This window comes from Alligator sinensis, unplaced genomic scaffold (assembly GCF_000455745.1).
Source record: "Alligator sinensis unplaced genomic scaffold, ASM45574v1 scaffold1585_1, whole genome shotgun sequence".
Lineage (NCBI taxonomy): Eukaryota > Metazoa > Chordata > Crocodylia > Alligatoridae > Alligator > Alligator sinensis.
In genome coordinates, this window is record NW_005843295.1 from 162,874 (window position 1) to 178,620 (window position 15,747).

The 15,747-nt window shown below is 41.8% G+C and overlaps 1 gene segment (V, D, J or C); it reads right to left on the reverse strand.

Moving 5' to 3' along the window:
- Nucleotides 1-3,154: 3,154 nt before the first annotated feature.
- LOC102384833 lies at nt 3,155-12,463 on the reverse strand. The segment is given in 5 exon segments: nt 3,155-3,908; nt 5,068-5,184; nt 6,086-6,148; nt 7,489-7,764; nt 12,343-12,463. Coding segments are annotated over 3 exon segments (423 nt in total).
- Nucleotides 12,464-15,747: the final 3,284 nt, after the last annotated feature.

The following is a 15,747-nucleotide window of genomic DNA, read 5'->3' on the forward strand; positions in this document are numbered from 1 at the left end:
TGGCTTTTTTCCCCCAAAGAGTTGGGAGCTGGGGCTGGGTGGGCAGTCATTGAGAGCAGGCGGAGGATGGGGCCTGTGTGATTCAGAAATTCAGCTGATTCGACAGCAGCTGAATCTCTGAATCAGACTCAGCTGAATTGATTTGGAACAGTGATTCGAATCACCGAATCGAATCACTGTCCCACAAATTGGCCGAATCCAAATCCGAAGCAAATACTAGCCACCTCGCACAGGCCTAATGTCTTCCCCATGGCAGCAGCATCCTGTAACTGGGATGCCTGTGCACACTGCACCCTCCCACTCCCACTCCCACTCTGATCCTCCAAACCCATAAATATGGTGGTGAGCTTGTGCCAGAGTGTTGTTCTGCTGCTTCTCTTGAAACCTTGGTCTCCAGCATTTTTAGACATACCCATGTCCACCTTTTGTCTTCCTTTGTCACCAACCTCTCCCCCATCCAGTCTTTAAGTAGCATTCTGGTTGGTTGGAAGTCTGTTGTCACTTCTCCCCTGTCCTGAGCACTGGCTGCCAAAGTTATTCCAAACCCTGTGTTAACTTAATTTTTACCAGTGTTTTTTAAGGACAACTGGTTTCTCTCTTCTTCACCTTTCTTTCCTATGTACCCTATTGAATGTAGCAATTCATATTTTTCATTGGTCACTCCATGCTGGCAATTGGAGGTGATAATGGTGTAATATAAGCTGCCTTCTTGATATGGCATTGATTTGTTAAGGTGATATCTAGTTCTTTATAGCTAAAGCGTTCCTTTTTACCCTGAGATTTTCTTCTTGGCATTCACACCCAACAGCATGTCTCTTGTAACTTTTCTTTGATCCTTCTCCATCCCTCTGGCTGACTGTTTTATGCACACACAGAGTCAATCACAAGTCATTTGTTTTATGTCATATTTAGTTTAGACTGGACCTGCTTCTCGCCAAGACCTGTGGAAAGGGGTTTTGTGCCTGAAGTCTTGTTTAACATCTGTCCCAAAAAGGCAGTTGTTCCCATAAAAGACATCACCCCAAACCCCTTGCTGTTTGCATATTTCCTGGCCAGTCATGGCTATAACAACACTTCAGTGGATGTTATCTATGCTCCTTTCAGATGGGCTTTAAGAAATAGGACTAACATCAACTATATGTGGCTTTTCTTTCTCTTGGCCTTCTGCTACTCCTCCTCCATCCCCAGAAGAGAACTGTGCATAGAGTGGAGTTTACAGTTTGTTTTGGGGACATCCTAGTTTCAAAGTCTCCATGCTGTTCTAAGCTTGCATTAGAAAAGAAGGGGTCAAGGAAAATGTGCTGTGCCCTGGTAGGGATAAAGGGAGAGGTCTGGAATGGTTCTTCTACTCCAGTGGGAGTTTGCTACCCAATCTCAGACTGGTCCCTTGTAGTCTGCAAAGATCAGCCTTATTCTTTATGGTTGCATTCAAAATACACTGGAATGTTAACCACTGCAGTCATCCCTCTCCTGGAGCTTTCAGCTGGGTCTAAGCCATGGAGACTTCTTAAAATAAGGGCCAAGTCTTTAAACTTGACTGTTAGCAAGTGATCTGTGTGTGTGAATTGTTTAGTAGGGTAAGACTAAAATGGACCTCCAAGGCTATCTGATCCAGTGCCCTGCATTTGTATTCCTTTTCTATGCAGTGCTTCATATGCTTAACCAGCTGAAGGTCTATAGGGCCTTGCTTGTACTTATGCTAAGTTACATGAACAGGAGCTGTATCATCAGAAATCTGTGGGCTTGTCCTAAGTTCTGCTCTGGAAACTTGCAAGCTGCGGGCCTGTCTCTTTTCCCTGTATTAATGACATGGCCATGATCTTTGAGCTGCTAGAAAGACAGAAGAAAGATGTGGAGAAGTTTTCAGTTAGCTTACCATCTGGGGTGCTAGAGGAAATGGAAAAAGGGTTGTACAGAACCTATGATGCTTTGTGAAAAGTCTCAATATTATAAACAAGTAGGGTACAAATACCCATGGGTGGGGCCCTGTGTTGAGCTTCATCCACTTACTTTACTGAAGATACTCTAGGGAACCTTCCTTTTGTATGCTCATGATGTTGATGAGTTATGGTCTTTACAGTCCCAAACAATGAGCTGCTATAGCTTGGTTGGTCTGAGCTCTCCAGACCTTCCTTAATAACAGCAATACAAGAACAAATAGTTAACAGAGCTGCCCCTTCCTCTGCCTCTACTTCCACTCCTTGCAACTAAGCTCCCTCTGTTACCAAGCTGGGATGTTGGTGTCAGGGGTGACTCAGAGTCAGGAACTGAAAAATATCACATCAAAGAAATGGTGAGACATGTTTTTGAAAACAAGTAGGAGTTTGGTGCTTTGCCTGGTGTGACTTAGTTGCAGACTGTGACCACAGCATCCTGCCTGTACCGGTTCTAGCTAGTAACTGCCATAGCCCAGCGGGGAGGAGGCGTAGAGTCTGACTACCAAATAACTTCCTTTGGTCCAGGTTGTCACAGCAACCATATCATTTATCAAACCACCAAAAGCTATTTCCTGTAAGTGCCTTCCTGATACCTGTAAACTGAAGAAATAGCTTGTTTTCTCTTCTGAACTGTGTTTTCACTTCTTTTTCTTTCTCATTGCCATGTTCAAAATACTTATCAATCTATTTTGCTTTGGTTCACTGCCTGCAACTCTTCCCATTGTTGCAGCTTGAAAGCTCAGAGAGAGATTTTTACATCAACATGGGAGTTAAAGGCCTAAATCATACTGAAAGCCAGGGGACACATGTTTGAAATGGAGTCCTTTTCCCTTGAACACTCTAGCAATGGTGCTGCTTTCCCTCTCTCCCCTTCATAAAGCTGCCAGGGTGGAGTGCTTAAATGCGCTTAAAGGGGAGCACAGTTTCCCACTGATGTCAAAGGACTTTGTGCGCCCATTTCCTTTGGGTGCTTTTGGAAATCCCCACCCCTCTGAGGGGGACTAGGCACGACTGTGCACTGTCTTGTCTGCAAAAAAGCCCAAAGAAAGATGAGCTCAATACACAGGAAAACAATGTTGTAAACTCTCAGGATTTTTTGGATGTTTTTGGACACAGGATAAAACACAGTGACTGGAAATCTAAGCCACTTACCTGTTAGTCAGATACATTCAGGGTTGTGGAAAACAGACCATAAAATCAATCAGGAAGCACTTTGTCACAATAGCTTTTATTTCAACCATGAGCACAGCATCCTACAAACACTGGGCATAAGATTAAACTTTATCTAAGCAAATAACCACATCTCCAAGGTTAAACTACTAGCTCTTAAGAAAAGTAAAATTACCATTACTTGCTCAGCTGCTGTGAATCAATACAGCTCTATGGAAGTCAATGGAGACTGCTCAATTTGGACCAGCTAGACTGAAGCCTAAAGTTTCTAATATGGCATGATTAAAATGCTTCAACCATGCCTACACTTCCTAAACAATAAAACATCTGATGTGTGTGCATTTATGTGCTTATATTTTCTTAAAAAGCCAGTTGAGAATCTCAATGCTAGATAAGGGATGTATATGCTTGGGCTTATTAGGGCAGAAGGGTGGAATAATGCCTCTAAATAGTCCTATTTTGTAGAGACGTAATGGTGACCTCTAAGTAAATATGCATGGTAGGATAAATCAGGTGAGAGCAAAACAGAAACAATGGTGAAAGTCAAGGTCAATAGAAAAAGCACTGCATGATGTCAAATGCACATAAAATAGAAGCGGGGGAGCTCCAGCTGGTGATGAGTGGCACAGGTTCACCGATACCAATGGACTGACACCTGCTGTCCATCCACTAGGAATCTTCCTTCCCTTTAGTGGAGCAAGATGTGGTTGGCACACGCAGGGAGATGTCACCTCCTGCACCTGCTGGAACCTCTGTGAATATTGTCTGTCTTCAAAACACAGCAAGTTCATTTCTCCTGATCTGTACAAAAGACAATGGTTGACTTTCACATTCTGGTCAGCGTTTTGATCCCTATTAAAAATAAACTCTATCACCAAAGTTTTCTGATCCCAATTGAGTGGTGGATCTCAGAAGGTCTGGTTGGACTCCCCAGCTATCTTGTGTGAATTTGGGCCTCTTAGTCCATAATTTCCCTCTTCCCCCCAAAGTAATGTCTGTCTTTTTGGGTAATTCCTTTTCGACATAAACTAGTTCTGATTCTCAAGTTGAGCAGGCAAAACTGGAGGCCTTACAATCACTGGCAGTTTGCTCAAGATTTTGTTGTCCTAAAAAGTCATAAATGAGGCTAATAAAAGCCTAAGGGTAGGTCTACATGAGAAAATTGTACTAATGTGTACAGAGCCACAAATGTCAATAGCAGATATACCAGTAAGGCTGTCCCTGTGGCCATCCCTCTTCCAGTATATAAGTGACTTCTTCAGGCTAGCTTGTCTCTTTGGTTCAGGCTTTATGCCAGCCCCAAAAGAGTCATTCTTCCTCTTTGGGCATGGCTGTCTACCAGGGAGTTATACATCTGTTTCTATCTGTGCCAGTGAAATGGCACTGCTACAATTTTCCCTGTATAGACCATCCCACAGATGGCTTTTGGAAATGAGATGTGGTATCTGTCCAATTAGCTGCCTGCAGCAAAATGCAGAGAACGCTGAGCTTGCTTTGGCACCAGAAGCAGCCCAGTCCTGGTAGTGTGGAGCTTAGCATGGGCTGTGAGAAGCAGGGTTAATTAACTCCAGCCCAGGTCCATGTTGCTTCTGCTAAACTGTTCCTAGGACCTAAGCACACTCAGGCAGTTCTGAATTACCCTGCAGTCTGCAAAACAGGCTTCTACAGAATAAGGGTCCTTCTGGAGAATTTACCTTTCATAACATTTAAAAGATGCTTTGCACCTAAAGGAAGACTTCTTCTATTTCTGCCCAAGGGGTGGGGGAAAAGATCCAGCATACATAGTAAAAATGAATGATCTCACCTACAAGACGTAAGAGTATCAGACGCTCAATTGCACTGTCTGCCAAAGGCATTTAAGCGCTTCCCCAAAATTTCCCATGGAGTATTTTAACAATCCCAGCAAATGAATCTCATTTTATGATAGTTCTCATTCACCAAGAAATGAATTCCCACCTACCTCAGAAAACAAATAGCTTGATTGTCATGAGCGTGTTGAAGGCAATGGTCTTTGCAAACAGAACTCTTAGGCCCAGCACAGTCATGGCCAACATGTTCACTTTCTCTGGGTTTTCTTCTGTTAACAAAACAGAAAGGAAATGGTATCTTGGCTTAGTGAGGCCTTGCCTGGAGCACTGTGTCCACTTTGGGGCACAGAGCTTCATGGAAAATGTGGTAAACCATTGGAGAGCAGCAAAAATGATTAGAAGTCTGGGAAACATGGCTTATGAGGAAAGGTTGGAAGAGCTGGCATTACTTAGATTGGAGAAGAAAAGACTCAGAGGAGATTTGAAAATGATCTTCAAATACATGAAGGGTGGTTATACAGAGGGTGGTTATAGACTATTCTTGGTGGCCAGATGGGACAGGGCAAGGAGAAATAATCTGAAATTGCAGTAATGGAAATGTAGGTTGGGTATTAGGAGGAATATTCACACAATGAGGATGGTACAGATTAGGCAGAGAGGTTTCGAAATCTCCATCCTTGGCAGTTTGTAGAGCAGTTTAGGGTGGTAAATTTAGGATGATCCTGCCTCAAGCAAAGATCCCTACTTTTCTATGACTATGTGAAAAACACATCAATACAGGTTATCTGTGCATGCAAAAGAGAATGAAACTATCTGAAAAGAGAATACATTAGAAAAATACAGGCAAGATGTCAGGAGGAGAAAGAGGCTGAGAGGTTTTTTAGACAAACAAGGACATACAGAATATTATTCCTCCCTGTTTTATCCAGATTATGAAATCAATTTGTCCATCTTGTATTTATCCTCCACATAATTACTACTGGTGATAACTGGAACTACAAGTGTAATTCCTATTGACTGTTGTCCTAAGACTATAGTCTTAAAACTATTAATGTTTTATTCGTTTTCAAAACTCTAACATCATTTTGCAACCAAGAAACGGCATTGGCAGATAATCTCTGGATGCAAGAATTTTCAAGCCCTTTATTTTATTTTGGTTTTGTAACTAACCTGCAGCAGTGGAGTTTGAAGGAGCACAAAATGTTGTTGGCATGGTCATGGGTTGCTCTGCAGCTGTGGGAAGATAAAACTCTAACTGTTATATAAGAATTAAAAGTAATGATAAAACAAAAGATGAAAATTGCTACTTTTCCTAGTAGTGAGTGAATGGGAATTTATAAAGATCAGGCTGAAGTTTATCTTGAAGTTGTTTCCAACTTGGCTTGTTTTCACATGGAGAATGTTATATTGTCATTGGAAAAATAAAACAAGTTTTTAGGGGAGAAGTTTGTTTTTTCCCCCAATCATATCAAGTACTTCCGACAAGAAAAGGTGTACAAAATGTTTAAAAAACCCAACAAAAAACATTCAAAAAAAAAAGGGGGGTAGAGGGGAGAGGGGTAACATTTTTAGCTTTCAGTATTTTTCTTTTTCCCTTTTTAAAAAAAGGAAAGTCAAGGAAAATGGACGCTATCCACAAAACACTTATCTGACATTGAAAACCTGTTTTAGACACAAAATGTCCAGGCAGTCCTTATTCAGTGCATGGATCAAAGTAATTTTGAGCTGCTTAAGCTGCTACACCAATATTTCAATGTTGTCAATAGGAAAACTTAAAGAGAGTCGGAGACCTCAAGACTGAGATTTTAAAAAAGGTACCTAGTCAATTTAGATCCCAGGTTCCCACTGAAAGTAATGAAAAAGCAATATCCAGATATATTTCCCTCTGAATATGTAAGCTATAATAACATGTTTTTCAACTCAAAGGCTTTGAAGAGTGGAAAGCTAATATTGCCACAAAACTGGCAATTTTAAAGTGGGTTTAATGTCAAACAGTTTGTAACTGACCCAGGCTTCATCATTTTAAAAAATTTACCATGAAGTAAATATGTGAGAGTCAAAATATAATCATTTTCTAAATACTTAGCTTTAAATAACTTTGACACTGTTGAAATTTCAACAATTTAATCAATATTTTTTTGGCAAGTTTTCATAAAAACTTTATCACAATTTTCCACATCAAATTATTTTACAAAAAATTGGGGATTTTCATTCTCTAAACAATCCATTTTTCAGTTTATAAAAACTCTGAAATAATTTATCATAGCAACAGATTCACAAAGGTTTCTAAATATCTTAAGATGCTGCGGAGTATCTTGTCAGCTTCTCCAACGTATTTAAGAAATTTAGGTACCTAAATACTTGCTCTGAGTGAGGCTCTGTGCACCTGTCTTTATATTTAGATGTCCAAATCTATTTGCAAATCTGGCCATTCCCTCCATTTAAAAGTCCTATGGAACATTTCCTGGCCAGAATTGGTATCCCAACTCTAGGTATATGTTATGGTTCACTATCACAACTAAAAGGCACGTGGAAATGAAAGTACACTTTACATTTTAGACCATAAACCTTACCTGGTTTTGCCGCCTTTGCACTATACTGCTTTCCTTGATGGTCAACAGAGCAAGCCACGTCTTCAGTATCATTGATTTGAACCACTTTGATTGTATTGTACTTCCCATTTTGAGAGAGAACAGGATCATCTTGTTCATATACAACACTGCTATTAACAAAGTTCATTTTAACCTCCTTGGGGTAGAAATCCTTTGCTAAACAAGCAGCCTTGACTTGCTTCCCAGATGTTGCTTTTGATTTCATTAGAAGGACGGATGGAGGAGTAGGATCACTTTCTGAGAAAGAAACTTGGATGGTTAAAGTTGAATCCTTTAATGGGTGAAAGAGCTAAGCCAAGGATAACTAGATGTAGTGAAAACATACTTAGTTGACTACTTGCAGATCCCACCTGCAACTGTCTCTAACTGAAGTCTTTGCTTGGAAAGATCAGTGAGAGAGATAGAAAGAAGAATGGGGGAGAGGAACAAACAGTGCGGAAGTTGAGAATTAAGCCTGGGATTTTCTTGAGAACCAAAGGGAACAAGGAACCCAAAAACATAACCTAACATCTCAAGATTGGACATGAACTTTACGACTAACATTCATATGCCCTTAGTTCTTAACAGTAGAAGATTATTATTATTAGTACTATTATTCTTCATAGATTCAGAGATTGTAAGGCTGGAAGGTCATCAGGTCCAAGCACCAAGCAAGAAAGACAACTGGGGTCAGGTGACCACAGCAAAGTGCCTGTCCAGTTTACTCTTGAAGGCTTCCAGGGTAGGCGATTGCACCACCTCTGGAGGGAGCTTATTCCACAGTCTGGACACCATAGTTGTGGTCGTGGTTATTATTATTATATTATTTGCACAAGTTCTCTCTCTTATGAACAATAATGTACAGGCCCTAAAATTAGCAAGATCCACGTAACAATTGGAAGGATGGGGACTCAAAAAAAGTAATTTAATTCTGGGTTGGCATTCACTTGGCACCTGCTCTGAAATTGTCAGTGCACTGGAAGGAAACTTCTTCATGTTCCCAATGTTTTTTGATGTGGCCAAAAGACATAACTGTAACAGTAACAGCAGGAAAGGGAGTTTGCTTACTTTTATGGAGAAGGATGCAGTTCTGTTAAGAATTATAATAATATTTGTTAACTGTTTTAACACTTTGCATAAGTTTCTCACAGCACTTCCCATATGTAAGTTGGCTGAGATACACAATATATTCTGGAGCACTAGGTTGGACATTTTGAAGGAAAGTAAATCATAGGTCATCGGTCAGGTATCCAGGTTGTGGCCATATTGGTCTAGAGGCAAAAAGAATCAGAACTTGTGGCAGAGGTGATATCTTTTATGAGACCAACTAGATATTTACAAATAAAGAATTTTTTTGCAACTATCTAGTTGGTTTAATAAAAGATATTACCTCTGCCACAAGTTCTGATTCTCAGGTCATCGGACATTCTCAGGCTGCATTCATAGAAGCAAATGCTCAAAACCTATGTTGTTTAATGGGGAGGGATCAGAGGGGAACCGACACAGTCCAGTGTTTTCAGACGTATTAAAAATACAGTGACCATTATATAAATGTAGTGCCTAATATAAATCAGTATTGCTTCTTTGAGTCAGTGGGCCAGGTCCCCAAGGGATGTGAACTGGAGTCAATGGTGTCAGGTCTTCCAAGGTCTGGCACAGATTAGCATCAACACTGGGATCAATGGAACAGTAATTGCAGAGTGTTATTTTAGCCATGATACTGTAGGAAATATATGAGGGGCAAGTTTTTTTAATAATATCTTTTATTAGACCAACTATACAGTTTGGAGATAGGTGAGAGAAGCTCTTGAGCACAAGGTACTTTCTTTGGGTCACTCTACAGAAGATATGCCCAAAGCTTGTCAGACTTATCTCCCAACTATCAAACTATACCATTTGTCCAATAAAAGATATAATTTAAAAAACCCTTGCCTCTCATTCAATGGAAAAATCCATTTCCATCAGCTGGAGAATTGACCCATATATTTATTTATTTATTTGAGTGGTTGGTTTTGACACCTCCAGAAGAGAGTCTGAATTTTCCATTTACTTTGCGTCTCCCTAGTGTGCTTGTGGGGGGTATATCTATATATCTTTATCTATAGACAGATAAATGTAAATTGATCAATCTGTTTTGGGGGCTTTTTTGATGCACTTCCATTTAAAAACTAATTCCAAGGGTCTGAGACATATTTTCTCCTCCTTTGTTCTCTACCCTATGCTGTTTTATTTAGGTTTTGAGGCCATGGTCTATAATGCATACACTGTTGCTGACACAAGAAGGGAGCAGTAACTAACCCGCTGGGCTGGACGGTAATACAGTACCCCTCAGGAAATCGAGTCTAGCTACAATCCAAGAGTTAGGTAAAGTCACCCATCTTTTTATCTCCAAAGGACTTTGCTTCTAGTCATTGAAAGTAACTTAAGATCCTGGATTTTCCCAGACTTATCGCTCTAGGAACATAAGGAATTTTAACAGGACTACCCCTGATTTAGGAGGGGAGTGTTCAGCTCACCCAGTTACTTATGCATTATCAACAGTGGGCCAGACCCCCTCCACTGGTGTAAATCAGCATATCTGTAATGGAGTCACGAAACCAGGTCACTGGCCAGCCATGACTGGAAGATTGGTTCAATGCAGAGAGCTAGCACTGGCAACAAGGAAGGGGATAATTACTGGACTCAATGAAAAGCTTGGTGCCTCTCCCAGAAAGCAAATCTCTTGTGTCCCTTGCAGCGTTTCCAAGTGCATAATTCAAGAAACTGCTCTGAGAGCTATTTTGGAAGAAATCCGATTGCACAGATACAATGGAAATGATAGATTGTTATTCACTGCTTCCTTATTTTTCCTTTTTTTTTAGTAATGGTGGAACTGGACACTCCTAAAACACAAGTCTTCCATATGAAAGACTTAATTATACTTGTCTCTCCCATAAGAGTGGATGATTAATTACCTTTGGAACTTACTGCTACATGAGTTCAATATTAAAAAAAATAAAATAAAAAATTAAAAAAAAACGATTAGACATTTCTGCACATAGAAAGAACAACCAATAAGTAAGGATTTATATAGATGTTGATAAGAGCAGTAAAGCTCCCTATCTCAGGCCATAACTCAGGGTCTTAATGGTTTGTGCTTAGAAAATCAGTTTTTGTTATTGGGCGCAACTGCTCACTTCAGAGTTCTTTGCGCCTTCTCCAGAAGTAGTGGGTGCTGGCCACTGTGAGACAGTAGGACATGTAGAGACTGGTTTTATGCATTTTAGCAGCACCTGTGTTCCTACATGTAGGAATAACAGTTAGCTAAGTGCAAAGGTTGAAGTTTGCAAAGCTATATGTTTGAATTCCCAGTTCCCAATAATTTTCATGCGATTAGGGTGTCCCGATTCCTTACAGAACTTTGAAAATCACCTACTAATTTGATTTTTTTTTTTTTTTTTTGCTTCCTTGGGACATTTGTGCCTGAACAATCATGAATGTATTTTTCTGCATCCTTGGGGAACAATTGAGTAATAATAAATGGTAACATTATTAACTCCCCCCTCCTAAGTGCATTTTTAAAAATCTTAAGTCCCATTTTCAAAACCATTTAAATTTCTTAGCATCAGATTTTCCATATATTTAGGGACAAGAGATTTGGATCTAGTAGGATTTTGAAAAGTACCTGGCTACTTAACTTCAGCTAGAATCAATCACATTTTGGTGAAAGGGCAGATTTTTAAAGGTATGTAGGCTCTAAAGAAGCTGATAGAGACATGGTAGGATGTGTTTAAAAGCATGTGGGTGCCCAATTTTTGAAAACGGGGCTTGAGTTTCTAAGTCACTCGATACGTTTTGCCCATCATTTACAAAGACCTCATCTGCTGTCATTTTTCTGAACATAGTCCGATGTTTTAGAACAATTCAATCAACATTTTCTGACTATGATTCCCGGCACCCCCCTCCCCCCAAATATCAGCAAGATACTTACTTGGCTCAACTGTCAGTAGAGTGCCCTTCCCAAATATCAAGGGCCGTTGGCTAGCACAATTAATATGGTCCCTACAAAAACTTGCACATTCTGTCTCTGTCAATTAAACTCAGGGGCTGCACAAACTGATTCTCAGAACTGCAGAGAGATCTCTTTATATTACAGTTGCACTTGAAAAAACCCGGCTTCCCCATTTTGCAACAACAAAACTCTGAAGAAAGTCAGGGTCCAAACATAACTTTTTTCATAGATGTTCCAACCCTAGCTTCTGAAAGTTGTAATCAGGTGTTTTTGTGTTGTTGTTGTTTGTAAATACATACATTTAGGGCTGACATTTTTGAAGTCACAGAATCCTAGAACCAGATACTTGGAGGGGACCTCCAAGGTAACTCTAGTCCAACCCCCTGCAGAAATGCAAGAATTGTCTGGGCAATTTGGCCATCCAAAGCCTGATTATATCTAAATGATTCAGACTTCACATTATCTTAGGGAGTCTTGAACATTCCAGCCCAAGGCTATTAAACCATGTTTCCAGATCCTCAAAATTTGTGCTCTTTCATATGGATTTAGGACTAACCTGGTAACACTGTCAGCTTGGTGCCTTTCCCGAAAATCAGCGCTTCAGCCCCACAGAGCCTGATACCTATCTCAGAACTTCTCCTAGTATATCAGCCCTGGTTTTTAAAGTTGTTCAAATGCATCAGAATGCGATTGGGGCCAAGCACTCCTATCCCCCTCCAGCTTAGTTGGAAAACCCCCCAGGGATCCCAGATACCAGGAAATTCTCATGGCACAGCCATGTAGCAATCCCTCCTCCTGTGCATCCTTTTACTGTAATTAGGATAAATAGACTATTTTGTACTTACTTGGTTCCACTTGGAGACGGGTTCCACTTCCAAAGATGAGCTTATCTGTGTCCCACACTGTGCGAACCCTGATGAATACAACTTAAAAAAAAACTTCTCTACCAGCACTCGGTGGACAACCAAAACCAGGGGTCCAAAACCAGAATTGCGATCCATACAGTATGCATTATCCGACACAATGACCCTTTCCTTCCAAAGAACAGAACCACGCGTACTTTTCCATAGTTGAAAAAGTTCACAGACTTTACTCCAGAAAGTGCAACTGAGCAAAGCCTTCCTCACAATGCCAGGATACTGCTCACTTTGCTTCTTTCAGGTTACATGGAAATATAGAGAAAAGGAGTGTGAAGAGGTGCAATGTTTTCTTCTGAGGAGTAAAGCCTGTGTTTGGTTTTCCCAGGCAATATCCATTTTCTTGGATCTGCAGGTTTTTGTAAAGGTCCTTACGGAGTTTGTACCACTGTGGTATCCCCCCACACGGTGATACACTTCAGAACAAAAACCCTCTTCCTTTCTTATTGTAACAGAGCTCTCAGAGAACATTTAGACATGTGACTGAGCAAGAACCTTGCCAAGAAAATGGGAGTTGTTTTTTATCATTGCCTCTTTCACACACTCCAGCATGAAGATCAAGCATAAAGCAATGCAAATGGCGGGACGACTGGGTTGGCCATGATACTGCTGAAAAGGAGCTGGGGGTTATTAAAGTGGACCACAAGGTGAATAGTAGGGCTGTGTAAAATTTTGCCAGCTATTTCATTTGAATGCTGTTTCGACTCATGTGAAGCTCGAAACAGCGAAATTGAAACAGAATGGAGGGCTTCGAAACAGCCTCAAAATGAAACAGTCAAAACATTTTGAAAGTTTTGAAACATTTTGAGTTTCGAAGCTCAAGCTAGGCTTGCCTGCAGGGAAACAGAAAGTAAGGAGAGGGAGGGGGAAAAGTGGGGAAGAACTGCTCTAATATTGACTGTGCTGTGTAGCTGACCAGTGATGTGATCCTTCCCTGAGGTCCCTTCCAATCCCAGTGCTCTGGGGGAGGGATGGAAAAACAGCTTAAAGGGCAGCATTTTCTGAAGTGCCCTGCTTTCTGCCTTGGGGTCAGTTACTGAGCTATCTTCCAGAAGCTCAGGAGCGTTAGACAACAAAGGCTACTACCATTGATTTCTTACTTGCTAGCCTAGCAAGTGGGATTCCACAGTACTTGTTACTTTCATTCTAGATAGACCCTTTTATTTTTTTTTATTATATTCATTGATTGATTCCTCTTAACTTATTCCTCCTTTAGTCTATTTTGATTCTTTTTAACTCTGTGATTTCTCTCATGGTGTGTGTTCCATTCACTGTGCAGGGAAGCACACAGCACATCATAATTAATTATATTGCATATTATAATATAGACTGTATATAGGAAGACATATACCTACATTTATATATTTTTATTTTATTTATCATATTGCATATTATAATATAGAATTTATATAGGAAGACACATATGTACATTTATATATTTTTATTTTATTTATTACATAAATACTTGCATACAAACATACATACAATACTTAAATACACATACATACAATTATCTTAATATCTACATATATTGCATAAATCAGATAGATAACATTACAGAAGAAGAAGAGACTTTCCAGCACACCAAAGCAAAGACAAAGACACTATGAAGCACACCATGAAGTGTGCTAGAAAGGCAGCTGGCAAGCCTTCAGGGAGGGGTGGAAGAGGGGGTAGAGGGAGAGGTTTAAGCCCTTCCCCCACAAACTGAGATTCAGCTTCTTTGCTACAACAAGAAGGCATGAGACTTCTATTAGTACAGGCAGCAAGGAGAGGGGAACAGTGCCAGTGCCACTGCCTGTGTCTAAGTCTGCTTGCCCGCCAAGAGCACCAGCCATAACGCTCCCCACCCGACCACCACCATGACAACAAGCAGCAGCACCAGCATTACAGTCTCCTCCACCCACATCTCACTTCCCATGCTGAGCCTTCCAGTGCCAGAGGAAGAGCTGGAGCTGGATCTGAGTAGCCTAGCAAGGGAAATCCTGGGGAAGGAGGGGGAATCAGCTGAGTTTGTGCTCCACACCCCTCAGGTTTCCCCTAGATCCAGGTCTCCTTCCCCAGACTGCACTTCAGAGGAAGCTGAAGTAGAGACTGTGGAGGCAAGTGGCTCAGCTGAGTCCGCTCCTCCTGTTGCTGTGCCTCTGCCTGTTGAGGAGGGGGAAGTTGCAGCATCCATACATGCACCTGCACCCCAGAAGCAAGAGGGTAGTCTGGTCTGGGATCATTCTGAGCTGGAAGATGATCCCACATATGCTATCTGCCTGCATTGCTGAGCCAAAACCAGCTGGGACAAGGGAACGAAACACTTGGGTACCACAGGAATGCTGATGCATCTTCACAGGCACTACCCCATTGCCCTGAGGCTCCTCCTCAGTCTGGCACCAGTAGAAGCATGCCCAAAGGGAAATACCCCTCTCATTCCAAAGCCCCCATCCCCCCAAACCAGAGGCATCTTCACAGGCACTACCCCATTGCCCTGAGGCTCCTCCTCAGTCTGGCACCAGTAGAAGCATGCCCAAAGGGAAATACCCCTCTCATTCCAAAGCCCCCATCCCCCCAAACCAGAGGCAGGCCACCCTGTAACAGTGGGGAAAAGGTGGACAGAAAGGGGGGCACATTGCAAGGGCGAGTGAGATCACCCAGAACATCCAGGAGATGCTTGCTGTGGATGGCCAGTCCTTCTCCTTAGCTGAGTGGACAGGGTTCAGGTGGCTCACGGTGCTTGTGGCCCCATCATACCAAATGCCCATGTGCATGAGGCATGCAGGGAGTAGCTGTGCAAGGCAGGTCCACAGGTGGCCTTACACTTCACCTCAGATATCTGGAGCATCTGGGGTGGAGATCACGCCTACCTCTCCCTCATAGGGCACTGGTGTGACCAGTCAGGCTGTTGGTGGGCTCTCCTTCAAGCCAAGGTGATGGATAAGTCCCACACAGCAACCAAGAACATAGGGACCATGAACTGATTGGTGCAGGGGTGGCTCGTTGGGCAGGGTGATCTCACCCGTAGGTTCATGGTCACTGACAATGGGGCCAATATGGTCAAGGTGGTCCATGATGCCAACTTTGTTGGCATCTGCTGTGTGGCACACAAGTTCCACCTCATTCTCAGGGACTCCATGGAGGGAAACAGGGCTGCTGGTGACAGCACCAGCACCACCAGCAAGCTCATTTTCAAATGCAGGAAGGTGGCAGGCTACTTCCACCAGAGCATCAAGAGGGGCAAGATGCTGTGGGACAAAGAGGCAGAGCTGAACATCCCACAGCACAAAATCATGCAGGATGTGGAGACTCAGTGGAACTCCACATACCTGATGCTCGAGAGGCTGG